The sequence below is a fragment of the Alexandromys fortis genome, unplaced genomic scaffold, assembly GCF_014885135.2.
Source record: "Alexandromys fortis isolate MF-2015 unplaced genomic scaffold, M_Fortis_MF-2015_v1.1 scaffold_156, whole genome shotgun sequence".
Classification (NCBI taxonomy): Eukaryota; Metazoa; Chordata; class Mammalia; order Rodentia; family Cricetidae; genus Alexandromys; species Alexandromys fortis.
The window spans coordinates 2,777,169-2,799,113 of record NW_026068028.1 but is presented as its reverse complement, the minus strand read 5'-3'; the positions used below and the strand labels follow the sequence as shown (position 1 = coordinate 2,799,113).

At 45.3% G+C, this 21,945-nt stretch overlaps 1 protein-coding gene and 1 long non-coding RNA gene across 7 annotated transcripts in view; one reads left to right on the top strand and one right to left on the bottom strand.

Annotated features, from left to right (window-relative positions):
* Positions 1 to 14,771: 14,771 nt before the first annotated feature.
* Cep112 (centrosomal protein 112) overlaps positions 14,772 to 21,945 on the bottom strand; it is a 363,872-nt gene continuing 356,698 nt past the window's right edge. For all 6 annotated transcript variants that reach the window (XM_050164302.1, XM_050164303.1, XM_050164304.1 and 3 more), the window contains 3 exons: positions 19,071 to 19,172; positions 15,719 to 15,783; positions 14,772 to 14,928 (listed from right to left, as the gene is read on the bottom strand). In XM_050164302.1, the coding sequence (XP_050020259.1) occupies positions 14,925 to 14,928; positions 15,719 to 15,783; positions 19,071 to 19,172 (171 nt within the window). In that variant the 3' untranslated portion in view covers positions 14,772 to 14,924. The remainder of the gene's footprint in view (positions 14,929 to 15,718; positions 15,784 to 19,070; positions 19,173 to 21,945) is intronic.
* On the top strand, positions 15,291 to 19,060 carry LOC126515006 (uncharacterized). Its single transcript, XR_007595723.1, has 3 exons — positions 15,291 to 15,488; positions 15,734 to 15,809; positions 18,795 to 19,060. It is a non-coding gene; the product is annotated as an uncharacterized lncRNA (long non-coding RNA).

The window sequence follows — 21,945 nt, the reverse complement described above, 5'->3', positions numbered from 1 at the left end:
GTCCTGAAACCTGGAGCATCGCTACTTCTCTCCCAAGACTCTCAGTTGAGAATGTTTTCCCCGGTTTTTATTTAGGACCTTTGTATGGAAAAAGCCAGACGGTACATATTGTGGGTATTTATATACTGCTTTAATTTTCTCTACTAGATGGTGACCATCTTAGGCATGGAACCAGGAGCCAACCTACAGAGGCTATGTCTTAGATGCACATGGTATAAACTACTGAATCTTAAAGTCTGTTACGTAGTGGTTTCTAGGTTAGGCTATCCCAAAGGAAAGAATGGAACTCAAGTGGAATCAATCACTCCCCAGTGGGGTGAGGAGAAACCCTTCATATTAGGTAATTATGATCATACCCAAATTTGGGACTGGCCTATTTGGCAACCCTAGGCAGAGGTTCCACATTCCTCCCGGCTGCAGGATGGATCTTGGATGCAACTATGCATGGTATGATATTCTTATAAAGCCAAGGAAAGGAATGAAGGGTGTGAACATGAGCAGGTCAAGTAGGTAAAAAAGCACGGGCACTAGCGATGGCCTGAGCGCCTGGGGCAAGCCATGTTCCGTGGAAGGCTCTGCTTCCACATTGGATGAGGAAGGTGGCTGCGCCTGTCTGGGTGGGCAGTCTAGTCTTGTCACTCAGTTTCTCATCATTGTGTGCTAGGTCTGGCATCTGGTTTGCCTTGGTCCTGGTGACGAGACATAGGTGTGCTACCGCTTGGGAAGTTGTTGACTGTGATACCCTGGGACTGTAGACAGCCCAAGGTCCTTCTCCCTTTGGATATAGTAGAGCACTTTGAATTATCAAACCAGTCTCCTCAGATGGATCATTCTTCACTCTGAAAACCCAGGGGCAGGTGCAGGGGCCATTTGATAACTCAATTATAGGGAATCAATCCTCTGGAGATGTTCTTAGAGATTCCTTGGAATTTGCAAGTTCTTAAGAAATTCAGAAAAGCCTTTTGCCTGGGCTAACCAATGATGCTGCTCTTTCTCCACTTCTGGTAAATTTCCACTTGGATTATTGGGCTAAGAGATCTGTGTGTTGGGTCTTACGTTGGAAGAAGTATGTATGATAATTTTTGGTCTCAAATTCACTAGAAAGCCAAGTGATCCTTGACCTAAACTAACTCACTCCTCTGGCTTTATGGTTGAACCCAAGGTGTTATTTGTACCAAGATGTTCTCTACTACAGAGTCACAGCCTAGTCCCGTCATAAGCACCTTCCTCGAACTGAATACTTCACTTGTATGAACTTAAATTGTAACATTAAAAGAAAAAAAAGTGGCCTCAAAAATGAATGTCAAAGCACACTAACTAACTATGCAAAAGCAACAACTGAATTAAAACCCAGGTTATTTAAGTTTCTATTTGAAGGTTTGCCTTTATGAGCGGAGCTGACCAAGTTTTCTAAAAATACGAGTCCAGGGACATGGGACAGAAAACAGTCCCTTTGTCTCCCTTTTCATGGTCCCTAGGGCCTTGAAACTCTGCTCCAAATTAGTCCCTTTAGCACACAGTTCCCGTGGATCTGAGGTGAGCAGGTACTGCAGCAGGCCGCCCAGCGGCACCTGCCACAGAGGAGCGCTCTGCGCCCTTTCATTGACTCTTACTCTTTGAACTTCTCAACAGGTCCTTCAGCCTTCTTTTGTCCTTTGACATCAAAACAACAGGCTCATTTCTGGAGGAGATGAAACGCTGCTTTGGTGCTGTGACCTGCCTTCATGTTCCGTGCGTTCGGCAGAGAACTGGCTCCCCAGCTCCGGCCGCTGCTTGACTCGTGGCATATGGAGATTGCCCTCAGTGACCAATGCTTTCCAACTTCACAAAGATGCCAGTCACATTTTCTGCTCGCCAAGAACTGGCCCTCTCCTGGCATCACGTGGCCTTCTAGTGTCCTTCAAAACTGTGCTCATGATCAAGTGAGGGATCTTTCTTTTGACTGATTTCTTTCCCAGACTGTGGTTTTTTGATCCTTTTGTAGATTTGAGAATTCATACACACCATATTTACTTTCCTTAGATGTGGTGAGGTAGAAAACCACTTTAGTACTTAAAAGTAAAAAATGATGCCGGGTGGTGGTGGCGCATGCCTTTAATCCCAGCACTCGGGGGACAGAGGCAGGTGAATCTCTGTGAGTCAGAGGCCAGCCTGGTCTACAGTTGAGCTCCAGGATAGCCAGGGCTACAGAGAAACTCTGTCTCAAAAAAAAAATATATATATATATATAAATAATAAATAACTGGATTATTGAAAAAAGACGTACTTTTGTACTTTCCCTACCCACAAGAGTCACGTGACTTAGTACTCACTTCTCCTTGAGTGGACAAAGGGACATTACAGACTACAATAAATACAGGCCTGCCTTCCAAAGGACCTGGGTTCAATTCCCAGCACCCATACGGCAGCTCATAACTGTGTAACTCCTGTTCCAGGGGATCTGACACCCCCATACAGACATACATGAAGGTGCAGGACCAGGGAACATAAAAAAAAAAGACCCTAAAATGGGGAGCAAAACACCTCCAACTGTGGCTCAGCCAGGGCTGTTTGTTTATATAGCGTCAGCTGCAGGTGACAGTCCCCTTCCAGGACAGCCTGCGTGCTGGAGCTTCTGCATGGTGAGCACACTGCTAGCTGGGCGGTACCGTCATCAGTCATCCTTTCTTGCCTGCCCATCTGCATGGCGAGCCCAAGGCATGGTTTAAGTGACTACTGAGGACTGGCTGAACCAAAGTGTTAGCAATTGAATCTGGCTCTCCCCACACACTCTTGCTTAAATCAAGTCACATGACCTACGCTTCTATAACAAAAGATTTGATGATGCACCTCAAGACACAGTAGAATTATCCTTCCTCTTCTCAGTGCTCAGAAGGCATGAAGCAAGGTTCCACCACCCTTAGAGCCACAGTCACTTTATCAATACAGAGAAAACCATTATGATCAAGCCAAAGTTAGAGCATAGCCTAAGTATGTGTGTGTATGTGTGTGTTTGTGTGGGTATGTACATATGTGTATATATATATACATACATATATATGTATATATATATATTAGAATTACTTAAATTGTATTCTAGTCAGCTGAATGTGAAATCAGACAGTACTTCTTCTGTCTAAACCTTCTTTAAAGGACGAGAAATATACTCGGCTTTATACAGACTTCCAGGAGCGGAACTCAGAACTTCTCCATGTCATAGCTTTCCTGGATTGGAATCCTCCCCATCTGTTCTTGAAGTGCGTGGAGTTCTGCTCAGCAGTGAGCGTTAAGAATTCAGTCAAGCTTATGATTATTGCAGCATCTCTCGGTTTGCTTTCGGCAGGTGCCATCTTGCAGGAAAGTCCTAGTTTATGCCTACTCAGCCTTCTCGCCAGTCCCTCTCTGCAAAGGGACCCCTGAGCTGAATGCCCACGTAAGACATGCTTTAAGTTTGTCATGAGGTCCTGCCTTGCTTTCTCCTGGCTGGGGAGGCTCATGTCCTATTACTGAAAAGGAACCGCCCACACGGCTATACTGGGGGTGACATATCCCCTCAGTCCTTGCCAGCTACTTGCCACTGTCATTGCTGAACAACAGACAATCCCGCTGGGAGCCCTGCCTCAACAGGCTTCAAAAGTCATGTTTTGGGGCCGTCTGGATTGACTAGTGCCTCCCTACAGCTCAAGACATCAGGGAAAGCAAGACTCTCTCTGTCAGGGAGGAACACTCAGCAAATCAGAAACAATCACTGATTCTTTGCTTTCATCTCAACCTGACTCAAATTATTAGTTTTTCTAGGTAAAAAAAGCCATTGTCCTTTTCTCTTCTAGAAAGGGCCCATAATCGAAGCTACTTGACTGTACGCCACATCTTCCTTCATTTTCTTGCTAAGTAAATATTAATAACTTTAAATATTAGCATCAAAGGAATGTTGGTGCCAAATTTTTACAAAGTAAGGAAAGGAAGACATCTGGGGCTTCCATACATTGTAAGCTAAATTCTCTAAGCCTTCACAGAAGCTACCCAGGAAGTTCAGGGAACCAAATGCTAGTATGTACTGACAATCTTGCCTCTATTTCCAAAATTTGCTAAGTTTAAGCCTCTTCTCTCCTTTCTGTCCCCATTTCCTTCTTGCTGGGGAGCTAACTTAGGGCTTTGTATATTTTAAAGCAAGCACCCTACCACTGAGCTATATAACAACCAATTTTCATTTTCAAAATGTTGTTTAGCCTCTTGGTATTCAGTAGTAAAACCCTAAACTGGCCTTGCTGTTCTCTATTTTTACACAGGTTTTAATTAAAACTTATTTTATTAACATTTATTTAGTGTATTGCTAGTGTGTGTGTGTGTGTGCGTGCACGCTCGTGTGTGTGCATCCAATGGCATGTGTGTGAGGTGTGGTGATGAGAGAAGAAATCATGGAAGCCTTTTTGCTTCTACCATGTGGGGCTTGGGGATCCCACTTGGGTTGTCAGCCTTGGCCACAAGCACCTTTACTTGCTAAGCCATCTTGTGGCCCCAAATTATTGTTTTTAATGCTATCTTTTCTATCATAAATATGTGCTCGCTATTATCTGCTTGTGTTCTCTGAGAAGGGTGCTGGCCAGGAAAGAGTGTAATTTTGTTGTTAAGTATACTATGTCAAGGTTGAGTTCTACCTAAAATGTTAAGTTAGTGTTGACATTTGTTGTTTTTAAGAATAAAAAATATCTCCAAAACAATGAAAATTCCAGAGTTTCCTATCAGTAAGGATCAGAAACAAAAATATTTGACTGAGCATGTAGAGGAACTTCCTTCACGGAGGGTCAATTTCATTTATCACGATGTATCCTGAGGGCTGGTCTGCAGAGTGGCTGGTTGTGCGGCGAACTCTACAGAAAGGATGGTTTGGTGCAGACCACACGGTGAAGGCAGCGCTGAGCTTTTACAAACACTTCCTTGAACTTTGATAAATAATGCAGAATGCCTGTACAAAGCTCCAGAGCAGAACAGAACCATTGGCATCTAGAGTCAAAGGAAGGGAACCTGCCCCCAACCCCTAGAAGTCTATCCCACTCCCCAGCAATCTCGAGAGTGGTGGACACCACACCCTTCGCTGTGAGTCCTTGGGTTCAGATAGCTGTCCTCCACACTGGCTCGCCTGCTTCCTCAGGGCAGGTTCAAAGGGTTTCATCCTCTTTGAAGCGCCCTTGTCCGACCTGCCCCCCACCTCCGCCTTTGCCAGCGCCTTTCTTTTACAGACCTCACCCCCTGACACTGCCCACAGGCATACTCTCTCCCCCCCCTCTCCTCTTCTCCACCCCCTCCATTCTCATGTAGCCCAGGCTAGTCTTGAACTTACAGTGTGGTCAAAGAGGACCTCCTCCTCCTACCTCCCCAGTGGGTCCAGATGGGTTTAGGTAATGCCAAGGATTGAAGCAAGCACTTGGTGCAAACCAGGCAAGCACTCTACCTACTAAGCCACACTGCCAGGTCTCTCTTCCAGTCTCTCCAAACCATCCACCCCTCCTACTTCTAGATGAAACCATGGGTTTCTGATTCAGTCGACTCAGACGGCTGTACTTGGCACACTCCTGGGCCCAACTCAGGACTCCTGCCCGGAGTAAGCTTACTCCAAAGCCATTCCTTCCTTTCCTCAAGTCTGTGCCGCACATCTGAAAGGTGGAAACCTTGGCTCACATCTATTTCTTTGTCTGTCACAACCATCTTGTTCCTTCATGTGCCGCAGTAGCCATGTCATCTGTGACCTTTCTCACCCTGGAGACCTGGGCCGATTTATGGGAACACTATGGGCATTTCCCAAGGTTTCCTCTGCCTCCAGCCTCTTGTCTCCCTCCTCCTGTCCACCTCAGGCTGCTGCCAGGCTGGCTCCTAACACCTCCTCATGGAGTCATTTCTCATTTAAAGTCCCTTAATTGCTTCTGTCGCTTGTAAAACCCTGAACTTTCCCTCAACCACATGGGCAATGCATTCTAGTGGAAAGAGCAGAAATGAGTGACCGAGACGCAGTAGGCCACTTGCTGCCTCTACCACATATTAGGCAAGCAGCCTTGGGCAAATTTCCAGAGTTCTCTTTGCTCCAGCTTCCTCATATATAAATACTAATTATGAAATTGGAGAGCATCATAAAGTATAAATAGCCTTCATTTACTGAAGATTTATTACATGCTAGACATCTAAAGATGGGTCATCTCATTCAATCTTTTTTGTATGTGTGTGTGTGTTCAAGTTCATGTGTATGGAGGTGTTAGGATTCAGGCGTTGTGTTGGCCCCTGTCACCTGGCAGGATGAGCCCAGGCAGTACCCTGGACAGCCCAGGGTCCTAAGGCTGCTACATCACTACATATGTCACAGGTGCAAAAGGTGCCTTTAAGAGACAAGCTCCAACATTTACACAATGGAGTATATTATACAGAGGGAAAAAATAATGACATCTTGAAATTTTCATGCAAATGGATGGATCTAGAAAACACCACATTGAGTGAGGTAACCCAGACCCAGAAAGACAAATATAATACGTACTCACTCATAAGTGATTTTTAGACATAAAGCAAAGAAAAACCAGCCTACAATTCACAACCCCTGAGAACCTAGACAACAAAGACTACCCTAAGAGAGAGACAAACATGGATGTATTCTACATGAGAATTAGAAAAAAGACAAAATCTCCTGAGTAAATTGGGAGCGTGGTGATCATGGGAGAGGGTGGAAAGGGAGAGGAGTGGAGAAAAAATATAGCTTAATAAAAACAATAAAAAAAAGAGACAAGCTCCGCCCACTCCCACCCCTTTTCCTGCTGCTCTTCTGAAGAGGCAGGCTGTTCCTTGCCTCTTCTTTCTTTTCTTCTCTGTGTTTTTTGTTGCTTCTTCCTTCTCCTTTACCCTTCTCTCAATAAACCCCTCGCTTAAGCTCTGCCTGTATGGCTCTCCTCTGCCGCATGGCCCCATTGGCCCATTACAACAGGGGGTGCATACGGGAATGCATGTAGAAGCCAGAGGACAACTTCAGGGGTCATTCCACTTGGGGTTTGTTTGTTTCGAGACAGGGTCTCTAACTGGTTTGGAACTCGCAGAGTGGCTAGACCGAGACTCCCGGAGATCTGTCTGCGTCGGCCTCACTAGCACTGGAATGACAAGTGCTGTCACCACATCCGGCATTCTCTCCAGGCGTCTGTGGGTTGAACTCAGGTTCTCTAAGTACTTTACGGAGTAAGACAACTCCCAGTCCTCCCTCTGCCCTCATTTTTGAGACACGGTCTTACCATAAAATCTAAGCTGGCCTTGACTTTCAATCTTGCCTAGCTCATTTCATATTCATGTTCTACTAATTCCTCTATTAAATTAGTTTAACAATGGTGTGTGTGTGTGTGTGTGTGTGTGTGTGTGTGTGTACATACACTGGTGAGCTCATGCCACTATGTTTGTGTGGAGATCAGAAGACAAGTTGTGGTAGGGTTCTCTCCTACCATGTGAATTTAAGGAATTGAATTAGGGTGTCAAGCTTGGTGGCATGCACTCTACCGGCTGAGTTCTCTTGGCAGGCCCTCTTCCAGTTTTTAATAATGGGGAAACCCAGACTCAAGAGACATTAAGCTAACTACTGAGTTCTGGGTCCTTAAAGGACCTGGGTGACTGCTTTGACTTCTACAGAGGGCTGCCAGTTAATCCATTCTTTGTTTTCTGTCATGTACCTCTAACACACCTTTTAATGTCTACATTAAAGTGCTTCCCCCCCCTCCCGGAAACTGTAATTGAGACTATCTGGGCATCTGGCCCTGACCCTGCCCTGGCTGTGGCTGCACCTGGAAGGACAGTGAAACTTTTGAAACCATGCCCAGCCCAGGTGTCACCTCCATGGGACTGGCTTCAGATGTGCCCTTTGAGAGTCCAGCAGATGGGGTCCCGTCCATGCCGTGTGATGGCTTTCTTTTTCTTGGGTGTTATATACTTTATCTTCCCCACTGGATCACCGATGCCTTCTGGGCAAGGAGCTGAATGGCAAGGTAGCATTCATTCTTGCATGCCTCTTTCGATGAGGCTCAGCCTCTGAGCTGCTGAGGCTTCGAGCAAAGGTCCATAGACGATTGAAACATTTGAGCAAATTATTCAAGTTTTGAAGAGTTGAGCCCAACCCGCAGTGAGAGGTGCTCTCACAGGCAAAGCTGTGATTACACCGCGAGAGGGAGATAAGGCCAATTAATCTTCTTCTTCTATCAATAAAAAGGCAGAGAGTGAACATGATATGGTTTTAGGCAAAGTATCTAACAGCAGGGGCCAGCAGTGGGACAGCTAGTTAGGTTTGCTATCTTAATTGGCCTATTTAAAAAAAGATTTGGGGCATCATAAAGAAAATTTGCCTTTGAAAGCTCACAGATTTAAAAATTTGTGTATACATCTGCACACACACACACAGACACAGAGAATCCAAATAAGATCTCAGATAGCATATGTATACTCCATGTAAATTCTAGCAGCTTCCGAATTCCCATGCTCAAAGATATAAACAGAAATGCTGAGGACAGTAAGATAGTGCAAGTGGGAACTCTGCCGGAGAAAGGTTCCCTGACACTGCAGGAAATGTCACCCTAGGCAGCCAACTGCTCCCAGATCCTTAACTCCGAAGGGGCAGGTGGAGACATGACAGGGCAGCACTGCCAGGCTTCACACAGTCACCATGGTGGCCGGCCTGGATAAATATTTTCGTTGCAGACACAATGGTAACTGATGGGCCAAACGACCAGTTCTGGAGAGGGTTTCCCACACAGCTGTGACACCGCCGTCTCTGGGAAACACCGAGGTGTTCAAGGGAAACAGGGGTAAGACCAGTTTACATGCAACGTGAGAAGGAACATCAGGGTTGATGGCGGGCAAATGACAGCCTTGGTCACTTGGCAAGATGCAAAAACCAGAGAGATCTTGGTGGATTTCAGCACATTTATTTAAAAAGAGTTTAGGACTCTTCATTATTCTGCCAGGAAAATATTCCCTCTTCCAAAGGAAATGATGATTCCCCTGTCCCCCGCCCCCCTTTTTTCCTTTCACCCCCAAACTCTCTAGCTTCACTGGTTAAACAGATGTGAATGCCTGCCAAATCAACCCTCTGATGGTCTCAAAACTTCACTAAGTTGGTTCTTCAACTAGGAGCCACCCAACATTTTGCAGCATGTGGGAAGATGGGAGTTAGCCAGTAGAGGCAGCCTTGCTTCTTGTACTTGGCTCTGTTTATATATTTACATTTCCCACCCAGGCTCAGCTGAGAGGTGAGGTCCAGGAGATAGGCCCAGCATCACAAGCAGAAAGAACTCCTCTGCCATGGAGAGAAAGCTAACGGGGCCATTAGGAGGCTGAGTCATTTATTTATCTAGAGGATTAAGCTCAATTTAGCTGGGTAGTTTTTAAGTTCTGTGGTTCAGGAAATTTCCCACTCAGTCTCATCAAATCCACATCCTTCCACATGCCTAAGAATTCCCCGGAAGAAGGGGAAACCTCCTAGGCACAGGGAGTGGGGCTCTAGTAGATCCTTAAAATAATCCACTCGCTAAGATAATTACAATAAACAATGCATACCAAGTCCCAAACAGAGAAGAGCTGGGAAACAAACAAATGAAACAAAACCCAAAAAACTATGGTTGCTTCCATCTTGGAAAAGACTCAATGATGACAGACCCTTACTGAACATTTCTAACTCGGGGCTCCCTTGAATTAGAATTTAGAATGCACTTCTCAATCCTCAGTTTAGCCCGTGACTGTAAAAGTATAATGCAGATCAACAGGATTTTCAAACAAGAAAAAATGATGCATCGACCACTGACAAAATGCAGAATGTCCGGACAGGAGAAGCAGTGATTCAATGATACAGTTTCTGAGTGATTATTTCTGGTCTGGGCAGCTGGGAACAAACAAGAGGCCTCTCCTACAACAAACTGGTATACCAACGTGGGATTGACTAAATCCATGTAAAACCTGAGGGCCTTGGAGAGGAATTCTAGACACACACACATACAAAGTTAAGCATTTTCTCAGATGCATTCTTTTTTTTTTTGCATTTTTTAAAATTTATTTATTTATTAAAGATTTCTGTCTCTTCCCCGCCACTGCCTCCCATAGCGGACAATGAGGACTACTCAGATGCATTCTTTTAAGAGGTTTCCTGACTCAGTGGTAGCCGTTAAAACTGCATGGTTTCAGAATGATGGCTTTTTGGGAAGTGCTGCCAGCACAGACTCTGGCTCTTTCAGGAGGCCAAACATTTAAATGGGTTTGTTAGCAGAGTGCTACAACTTGCTTAATGGAAACATAGACCCGCTGTGTGCCTGAAAATCGGGTTGTGAGCATGGCTCGCGCTAAACAGACTTCCACCCCACCATATTTGACTGGGCAGAGCCAAAAGGCAAAGCAGCCTTAGACGCACTTATCATTTTAAGAAACACCCCTGGACAGAAAAGAATTACAGATACACAATAGGACAGATTCAGACATAAAAGACCTCTAAATGAGTACACAGGCTTGGGAGAGAGAAGAAAAAGAGTATAGAGAATTATAAAAAAATTGTTTAAAAAACAAAACAAAGCTTTTTTTTCTTATGGAAGGTTATGGCAGGGTCAAGGCAGCACAGAGGCTCTGACTTTGCTTGACTTCTGTCCTTTACTCTTGACTCTAGACAGGTTCTTCCATGAACAGAATACAGCAGAAGTGTTGTTGGTGGCGCTGGGGCTCAGGACTTAAATGGCTTCTGGTGTCTATGTCTGGCTTCTCCTGGACTTGATTCGAAGGGCCCTAACCAGCTGTCTCACCTAGCCGTTGGGAGCATGAGGAAGCACCATAGGCTTGCATTCATGTTTCCTGTGACGGCCCCACAAGCCCCATCTGATGGCATTCCTGTCATCAGTACTCTCAAGACGGAGATCACACCAGTGTGTTAGAGTTAATGCCAGTAGGCTTGGGTTACTCTGTTGGCTTGAACACAGCTGATAATCAGTAACCAATGAATGAATAAAGGATCAACTAATATATGTGGATCATCAAAGTGGGACATCAGAACATTTTGAGTAAGTCCCACCAAACAAAAAGACCTTGATGGACACTGGTTTGAGAAACACTGTTTTGTGTTGTTTCTGTTTTTGAGACAGAGTCTCATCATGTAGTTCTGGCTGTCCTAGAACTCACTATGTGATCAGGTTAGCCTACATCTCACAGAGATCTGCTGCTCCAGGATTAAGTGTGTTATCGTACCCGGCTAGTTTGTGAAACACCAATGAAAGGATTGACGTGATTCTGCTGGAAACAAACTAGAGAAGAGAGGCCCAAGTGGGTGAAGAGAATCACCAAGGAAACAGAAACAGCAGACGCCGCCTATCTGCTAAATTTCTTTCCTAGCTAAAGGGACAGAGTGGGCCAAATGGCTTTATCCATGTAATTACATTTCAGCTAGTCAGATGAAGCTGCTCCTCGGGAGTTATCCTTGCTCTGTCCCATGACGAGGTCTCTATGAGCACCTCACCATGCTCCATGAGACCTCACATCAGGTGGCAGCCTGCCCCGGAGGATCACACTACTGGTCAGCCTTACATCCTTCTCTAGACGGCAACACCCACAGCAGTGTTTAGGTCTCCGGTGTAAAAATGTTTGTCCAATGAAAACCTTGCCTTCAAACTGAGATTCCTGGAGGAAGAGGGTTCCAGTTGCTCTTGATACTGGGGTAGGAACCAGTTTGAACAATTCTTTGGTTTCATGACACCAATTTCGATTCTCTTCCTCTGACCTGAAGTTTGATCCGGATTTTAAAACAATACAGTGAAGGTTCGCGTTCACCCCGTCAGGACCCGGGACATTCCACCTCACTCCTCACATACCACTTAGGGCCTCTGCCAGAGCTTCCTAATCAAGCCTCGAAAGTTAAGACCCACTCGGAGAGTTGAGAAAGTTTTATCTAATTATCTCCTTTCCCTACTTTGAATTGGCCAACCATGTACCTTCCCCTGGCTTTATCAAAGCGGCTGCCGGCACAAAAGCACATCCACAGCTAAGCAGCTTTAGTTAGCGCACTTCAAATTGATCATGCATTTTAGTTCAGTAACTCGCAATTTCTAGAGCCTTTGATAATTCACTTTAAAGAGCAAACTGTCTTTAATGACAAGGCTTAAAAGAGGCGACCTTTCTGAACAGAATATGAAAGCTCCGAAGGGGGAGCTCTTTTAAGGAAACTATGAATTCAAATGACCTTGTGTTCTGAAACTTTTCTCCCACCATTTTTGATGTTTTACCTTTCCTTTCACCCTTAGACAGAAAGCACAAACGCCGCTGCCTTCCCTGGCTGGTGATGCACTTCAATGAGGACGCTGTTAATTGTTAATTCAAACTCCCTGTTCCTTCCTTCGGTACTTTTCTCTGCAGACCCCCTTTAATGAGGTTGTTCGCCATCATAAGCGCATGCCAGTGTCTGAAGAACCCGTTAATATGCAACATTTACAGAATGGCTTCAGCACACAAGCAAGTCCCTTCTAGCCACCTTGCCGCCAAGACTTTCGTGCGGTCTATGAAGCAAATCAGTCCTCTGTTCCCTCTCTCTCAGATTTCCTCCTTCTCCACTGTATCCCTTGATAGCGGTCCTCTGTGGAGTCCTTTGGTGAGTGGGGAGGTTGCAGAATCAGTGGTCAGACTCCCAAAAGGTCCGACTGCTGGGGAGACAGAAGTGGACTGATAGGGAACTATGATCCAGGCAGGTGACTGAATGCCGGCTTCCCTCGGGTTCTCCCCTGGCCTGACTCCTGCAGAATGTCTAGCACTCAAACCCAGCCACAGCGCCTCGAGATGAGCTTCCCTTTCTCAGTGTTCCAAATGCCCTATCAGCCTCCACCTGTTGACAATTACATGTTGGACTAGAAAAGGCACAGATGGAAGCTCAAGCATGGTAGCCAGCAACGATACCTGGAGCTGTAACTAAATTAGGCACTTGCGATGAACAATTGATCCTCCCTCAGATAAAAGCAAGGATGCAACCCTAGATGATTTTATAAGAAGGCACAGTGTTGATAATTTATTTCCCGAGCACTGGCGTTTTGTCCCAGTAGTCACTTATATACTCAACCCTCAACTCAGCGAGGAATTTCAAACATGCCAAAAGCAATTTCCCTCTCTCTTCCTTTATCAGAGAACCTTCACAAAAACTCACATCCAATCAAACAGACCCAAAGTTTTACTCGATTTACTCCCGACATACTCGGCGCACTGCAGAGGGGAAATGGGATCTGATGCATGCCAAAGGTTCATCAGTGTTGGTAATTCCATAAGCCTTGAAATAAAGAAAAGAAAGAATAGCAGGCAAGTTTCCAAAGCACCCACTGATACTTCCTCATGGAAAACAAATATCCCTGGGTGGGAGTTCCAATTCCAGCAACAAAACAACTCATTAAATATTTTCAGTGCAGGCCGATGATAACCTTGAAATCCTCTGACCTCAACCTGCTTTTCATGGTCCTCACAGAAGCACATACCAGCCACACAGCCTTCTTTGTTCGAGTGCTAAGTCACCACGTGAGTGTCAACTGTCGTCATTGGTTAGGTGGCTTTAATAGCAGCTGCTATGATTTTGTGTTTTACCAAATGTTCTGGATCATTCACAGGACACAAATTTATACTTCTGGAGGAGGGGTTGGGGAGAAGGACACTTGGGAGGCACCAGGAAGATGGTGACTCCCCAAAGATTACTTTGTGCAAGATGCCAGCCTCCTATGGATGGCCACCACACAGACTGACCTGCCCTGGCTTTGGAAATGGTTGTAAAATCTAGTTTTTCATATCTACCCCGTGTCTCAGACAAAGTACAAGTAAGGATAACTAATTCTCGGACAGCAAATGACAGGCAACTTGAGCACGGGAGAGAGAAAAGATTTTTGAATAAATACACGATCTCTCCTTTCCTCTCAGTAAACCAGATGATTACAGGCCCTGCCCCTCCCACTCACTACATTTTTAGAGGTCTCAAAAGGCCCGTGGCTCAGCCCAGGACCACTCAAATGAAACTGGAGCATCTCTGGAACTGCAGCTCCAGCTGACCAATCAGCACAGAGCTGGTGTGGGAAAAGCAATCCAGGCTTAACCACCATTCATAAAGAGCAAAAACTGCAGATAAGACCAATGGATAGGCGCAGTTGCTTGTCAATAGGCTGTGCCCTCAAAACACAGCCAAATGCTGTCAGGCTTTCTTAAGGATCATGGACCAATGTGACAATCAAAGCAACAACCACACAGGAGACATCAAGAAAGTAACAGGAAAACCAGAGCTGCCTGCACAGTGTTCCCACCCTGCAACCCTGCAGCCCCAATCGGGCTGGAGACCTACAGGACAAGCATGACCCAGCGATTTGACTCTGGACAGCAGTTTCATGCTGAAATTATGAGTTGATCTTTGACATGATACAAGGTATTTTCCTTCAAAGCAGAAACTGAGGTAGTCAATATTTGTTGGGGGAAAATACCATGTATATGTCCTACTTAGCAGAGGAGGTGTGATGAGATGTTGAAAGAAAACAGAAGAGTACAACATGCCATTTTAACACATGAACATGAATATGGGAACAGCATCAACAGGTTAAGGGTTTGATATGATACTATAACCATGGTTCCAATCATGCCTAACTTGCAAGCTCCCTGTAAAGCATTACCAAGGCACACACAGGCAGTTAGGTCTGCCCTGTGCAAGCAATCTTCAGCATCTACTCTAATACAAACATGGGGTCAGAAAGAAATGGTAAAAAATAACTTAGGCAGACACAAATAAAGCCAACCCAGGGTATGGATGATGCATGTTTTTATGATCTCAATTACACTTAAGCGTTAAAAAAAGTCATTGGTCTCACAGTTCACAATATCCAAATCTTCAAACCTGCTGGACGGAGTCCATGGTGCAGCTCAGATAATCTCACCTGTCATGCTCTCCCATGCAGTTACCTGCAAAGTAAAACCCATGTTAGGATTTTCAGCCTGACTAGGTCTGTCAGTGGTAAAATGTGTTACAATTCTGAAGGAGCTGGAGGTTCAAAAGGGTATTTGCTATCAAAATTTCATCACGTATGCCTATAAGCAACTGATCTTATCATCATCAGGCGCACAGAATCTTTTGAAAAGTAAATGATTCACAAGCTCATTCCTTTTATTTCGATGCCAAGTAAGCAGTCCGGCCTGTGACTGCACTTGAAAGCAAAGTTGCCTGACTGACCTGGACCAGCAGCAAACAACACCTTGGTTGGTGATATCACTGGGAACCTTTAAAAAAGGGCTCCTGTATCCCACAGTCCTGCACACCAGGATACCCCATCTCTGTGAATGTTTAACACCACAAAGCTATTGACTTATTCTGGTCTGGAGAACAGTGCCAAACCCCCAGGGATAGGGACTTTGAAGATGTGAGCCATCACAGAGAATTGCATCATGCTACAGTCTTAAAGGAAGATGGTGTCTCCTTCAGTCCACAGCTGGGCCTCAAGACCACACCTTGCCTGACTGCCCAGGTGAGGTCCCTACTCGCCACACCCTGAGATCCCCAAATCTTGTTCTGATGAATCTCAGTCCTGTGATTAAAGAGGTGGGTGACTGCTCAAGACAAGCTGTTCATTACGAATGTCTTCCTATCCAGACTATCTGTGTCTAGACATTTCAGTGGAGACTTGCATGTCAAGCTAAAGACTCCAGGGGTACAGGGAACAAATTAATGGGAAGGCATTTCATTCACTGCTCATACCTTCTGCCTTGGTAGGTGGTCAGCTCTTCTTGAAGGATGGATGCTCTCTTTTGCAGAAAGAGGACCTAGAAAGACATCTCGTATAAGAAAGGTAAATGCGTATGTCAACCCTGCACACACAGTATGCTGGCATTTCCCTTCAACTCAGATAATTCTCTGGATAAAACTCAGAGGAAGTGAATATTAATAATGCATTTTCCTACATCTAGTCACACTCTGTCCCTACCAAAAATCCATCAGAGGCCACAGAACCAACCATAACTAGCCCGGGGGCCATCTTGATCTGGTGCCATTCTATCTTGGTGGCTCCCTCTGTCCTCATGCCCTTCCCACACTGCCACCTTACACCATGCTGTTCTCTCTGTTGCCCTTTGGCTGGGCTCTCACTTTGGAGCACTTGCCACCTAGCCCTGTCCCAAGGCAGCAGTCCCTCCCCTGCATCCTGGGCTCTATGCCTTCTCACACTGCCTTGTGGTTATGCTTTCACATCTGTTCCCAAACCTAAGGGCTTTCTGCAGAGGGGTGACTCCGTCTGTCTCCCAGTCCCCGGCTTCTTTTACAGGGCTGGGCATGTAGCTGGTATGCACAAGCTGTTCAATGAGCGAGAGAGCAAGTGAAAAGAAAATTACTGCTTTCTGGAAACCTCAAATCCATTCTGGGGATTCCCTGAGGTTAGAGACAGGCTTTTGGAGTGGAAAGAGCTGGGCTTTTCCTGGAGTTGGGCCAACTTGAGCTCCATCCCTGGCTTGGCCTCTAAAGGCTCTAGGAAGGTTACTCAGCTCTTGCTGTGTCATCTGTGAAATGGAGTTCATGAAGCTGCTTCCCAGGGCCATAAGTGTGGTGAGATATACCTCATAGTAAATGTCCAGAATGGACTTCACAGCAGGTACCACCATGGAGTGGAAGGCTTGGGGTTAGGAGAAGCTGTTGCCTAGCATGATTTCTCCAGTGAGGTCTTTATAGTACATTTGACTTCTTGGAAATATAAATGTCTATGGGATCAATGACACCTGTATATCAGGCATCGATTAAAGACACCTTATCCAACCACATAAAACACAGTTTGGGGACAGCTTTAACTATGGTTTAATGTAATCGAGAGTCAGCGGCATTTGATCTGCTCAGAACTGTTTACTCTTGCTTCTTTGGTCTGAGTTGAAACCATGGCAACGGCTGGTTCTGAGGCGTAGTTATGCAAGAGTACAGCTGGCAGAACCAAGACTGCCTGAAACAGAGAAAGCACAGGCTGCCCAAATGGGTGTGCATCACAGCGGTCCCTGGGTTACTTATTCGAAACAGTGCCCGTGCTCCATTTTATCTGATTGCTCAGATGACCCACAGGACAATTGATAATTCTGACAGATGCAGGGGCGCACTGCTTTAGCTTTCCTCCCCCACCCTGCATTGCGATCGATTGGAATTCCAACAATTTTCAAAAACACAGGCACCTGTGCCTTCCAGCTGAATCTGCACACTCTAAGGCCTCCGACTCCTCCACGCAGCTGCCAACTCCGAGGCCCTCATGCAGCTGGCAGCACGCTCTCTCTGGATCAACATCCAGTTCCAGGAGGTTGAAGTGGCTTTTGTCACAGTGAGATGATATGAACGATAACAGAAGCCACGCAGGTGGGCATTGGGTTTCTCGCCCTGCCCCCGTGCCTCCAAAATAAGAATCTCTTTTGAGGGCATCAGACCCTTGTAGCTGACCCCATGGCCACTCCTCCGAGAAGCTGATGGGTAACCCACACCTCTGAGTGCTTTTCACATAAAAAAAAAATAAAAATTCTGTGTGCCCTTCACGCCGTGCTCTCTTCTCCAGCCGTTTGTCTTCATATGCAGAGGCCAGCACAGAGAACCTATTAGAAGCCGCCAAGGGCAGCAGGGGGCAGCAGGAAGAGGACTGATGGAAACAACCCTTCACTTCGGCCTTCTTGCCGAGGGAAACAGGAAAGCATCAGCTAACATCTGCTTCAGGTTGGCACGATGGCTCAAGACCTAGAAGCTGAGGCAGGGCTCTCAGGAGTTGGAGGCCAGTCTGCATTTCCTAGCAAGTTCTAGGTCAGTCTGACCCAAGCGAACGTCACAATCCTTTCTTCCTCCCCACCACTGTGTAGCCCTGGCTGGCCAGGAATTTGCTATATAAACCAAGCTGGCTTTGAACTCACAGAGATCCACTTGCTTCTGCCGTCCGAGTGCTGGGATTAAAGGTGTGTACACCACCAGGTTTGGTGTCACACAGTCATTTCACATAAATAAACACATCATGTTGAGATTGTTAAACTACATTGGTTATTTTATTATTTAACGAGCACCTGCTATGTGCCAGGTACAGTTCTTAGCATTCAGTTTCCTGATGTGTTGGAAATAAGACTATGTAGACTCCTCAGGTGGGAGTTCAAAACTCATAGGTAGTCAGGTGTGGTGGCGCTCACCTTTAATCCCAGAGGCAGAGACAGGCAGATCTCTGTGAGTTCAAGGCCAGCCTGGTCTACTCAGTGAGTTCCAGGACAGTCAGAACTAAGTAGAGACATTTTCTAAAACAACAACAATAAAAAACAAAACCACCCCAAAACAGCAAACAAATACCCCAAAACACATAAAAACCTCATAGGCTGACAATGAATGAAACATTCAATACATGATGGTACACAAGTTTAATCCTAATCCTGAAGAGGCAGGGGTGGGCAGATCTCTGTGAGTTCCAGGCTAGTATGGTCTACAGAATGAGTTCCAGGACAGCTAGTGCCACAGGGTAAAACACCATCTCAATCCCCTCTTCCCCAAAAAACCCTTAAAACAACATTTAATACAAAAGTCTGTTTGTTTTGAGAGAGGATTTTGCTATGTAGTTCAGGCTGGCCCTGAATTCATGATCTTCCTGCCTCAGTTTCTCAAGTATCCATCTCTCACCTTACATTTTAGGAACCACATACTTCAATAAGAAACATCAAACCTAATTGCTTGCATATCAACACTATTTTGCCTTGGACTTAAAAAATATATCTTTGAAAACCATATAAAACATACCATAAAAAATGCTTCTAAACTAAAGATGCTTTGTTCCTCCGCGTTTTAGCACAGCGGGGAAGCAGCAGGGTGTTGCAGAAAGGCACTTGAGACCCTGAGCCAGGAGGGAACGGTGAAACTGCACTGGACTGTGGAAGAATCAAAGTTGCCGTGGCTGACCCAGGTTCAGGGGACCAACCCAGTTCACGCTGGTGATGGGCAAGTGTGGGGCTCACAGTGACTTCTGGAGTGAGGAAGAATCAGGCTAGTTGCCAGCTTCTTTTCAGAAGGCATGCCCACCTATGCCACACCTACATCTTCGAGCATGCTCAGCTCTAGGAGTTACCTGTGACTTCAGGGAGGCAATGGTGTCCTCAAGTTCTTGTCTCAGAGATGCAGGCATTAACCCTTTGAATTTTGTTTCATATTCTTGTCGTATGTATGTTATCTAAAATAAGGGGAAAAAAAACCTTTTATACCCCAGAAATGTCTGTTTTGGATATAAGTTGTCTTCAAAAGCCATCTATTCACCCACAGTTTTCTATACTTATTGTCAGAAAGCATATAATAACTGGCATTAAAGTGAAGGACTTGCTACAGTGATAAGTCCCTCAGCCTGAACACATGGTCCTGGTGCAGATGTCCCTGTTCACCAGGGCTGGAGAGAGGACTCAGCTTGCTGCTCTTGCTTTGGACCCAGCACTGATGTGACAACTCACAACTGCCCATAGCTCCAGTTACAGTGGATCTGATGCCTTCTTCTGCCCCCTCAGGTGCCAGGCACACACATGGTGCATATACATAGCATGAGGGCAAAACATTCACACATGAAAAAATTAAATAAATCTTAAAGAAAATCCCTGTTAACACACTTTCAGCATCTTATTAAATAAACAGCATTCCCTCATCCCTGCTTATGGGGAAGACCACTGTGCCAACTCTAAGGCCTTTTCTGCACCAAGATGCAGATTATGACAAGGACAGACTGTGGTTGGGGACAATCATAGCATGCCTCTGGTTTGACTGACACTCTTGCAGACTACTGACGTGCTTGGTAGGATTCACATGGTGACAAAGACACTAATGCTGGGGGATCTGCACAGCTGCGTCCCCAAGCCTCCAACACAGGTGGACAGTGGTGTGCGCTATCCCTGGGCATTTTGGTGGCTATACTACTTCTAAGATCTTAACGGGTAAGCGAAGGTAGTAGAAATGACATCTTTGGAAAATTTGCAGGAATGTTACATCAATCTGTGTGTACAAAAAGCAGTGCCTTTCTTCAGCTACGTTCCTTGTAATGTAAGATGCAACAGAATACTTTACATATTGACTATTTGCATTACATATAAATTATCTGAATTGCAGTGTTTTATATATACAGTTCATCAAACAGCTGGAGACAAAGAAATATATTAGGGAAATGTACACAACTGAACTTAGTTAGCTAGGGGAGGCCTGTAGATTTGCTGGGATTAATTTAAAATCACTGCCTTATAAATCCTAATTCTTCTTCCATTAAACTGAATCAAGGAAGAAATGTGTTATAGTGATTAATTTCATTACTTACTAACAACCCACGGCAACTATCCCCTGGAATTACAGATGGCTGTGAGCTGCCATGTGGGTGCTGGGAACTAACTGAGCTCTTCTGAAGAACAGTCAGTGCTCTAACCACTGAGCAATCTCTATAGGACCATATTTGGTTCTCAATCATTCTCTTCCTTTCCCATTGCTTTAAAATGTTAACATACTAAAAATTTAATTATAAGACAAAATCTATATAAATGCACTGTATTTATTAATCTAAAACAAGAGATTTATAAATTCCCTCAAATAAATGCAGCCCACTCAGTGAAGTGTGTATCTGTCTGTGTATCAGTGAGTGTATGTCACAGGCAGAGGAGCCCTTGCTGCTGTTTCTCTGGCCTGTATGATTAATTTTTCTTTCTTTCTCCTTTTACAAAAGACTACTAATTTCTATGTGTGCAAATGTTTGCCTGCATGTATGTCTGTACCCCATGTGCATTCAGTGCCTAAGGAGGCAGAAGAGGACATCAGATCATCTGGAACTGGAGTTATAGATAGTTGTGAGCCAACATGTGGGTCCTGGGAATAAAACCTGGGTCCACTGGAAGAGCAGTCAAGTGCTCTTCCCCACCCCCACATGTTGTTGAGGAAAACAGAGCATTCTAACATCTTAGGGAAGGGATGATGAAGGCTCACCAAGACTGGTTTGGGTAAGGGATATATGGGGCCATGACTCCATCTCTTGCATAGCAATTGAGGCAGTCATCTGACATAGAACAGAACCTGTTTCCTGTTGCCACTCCCTTAGCTGTTCAATTGAAAATTGGTAACGCAGGACAAAGTAAACTAAGCCAATGCCACCATTATGTAGTCTAATCTTTTGAACTTGCTCTCTGATAATCGGGTACAGCAAAGGAGCACCCTAGAGAGCTGTTCCTGGTTCAGTCAGCCGCCACCGGACCACCAGGATAATGCCCTCGAAAGAATAAGCCCCATTGGTCAGTCACTGTCTGGAAGTTGCTCGTTGTCTTGCTCAGAGAGTGCAGGTAGGCAGTGCCTTCTGTACCCTTTCTGTACAGTGTAGTGGCCTTTTCACCACGCTTTCATACAACCTCTCATCTTGCACACCTGCCCTTCCAGCTGTTGTGTTTCCTTCTGTTTGTTTGCAACTTTTCTCGTGTAGTAAGCTAAGGGGTGGATGAGACACCTCCACCTCTGACCCAGGAAGTGTGTTCTAGTTCATTTCTGTTGCTGTGATAAGACGTCTGAATTCAGAAACAAACTAAAACTAAACCATCCTCCTCAAACAAACCTAAGAACTTAGGGCAGAAAGGGTTTATCTGAGCTCAAATTCCAGGGTATAGTTCACTAAGGGAAGTCAAGGTGGCAGGGACTTAAAAGACAAATAGCTATTTACAACACATCCATAGTCAAGGGCAGAGAAAAGAGCGCAGCCATGCTGTCTTGCTTGCTGGTGCTCTGCTCACTTTCTCCACTGTTTAATAACCCGTGTTTAGGGAATGTGTCACCCACAGTGGACTGTTTCTTTCCACATCAGTTAACTTAAGACAGTCCCCCAGAGGCATGCCCACAGGCCAACTGATCTAGGCAGTCCTCCATTGAGAGTCTGTTCGCAGGTGGTTCTAAATTGTGTTAAGTTTAGAATTAAAGCAAAACACCACAATGCATTTGAT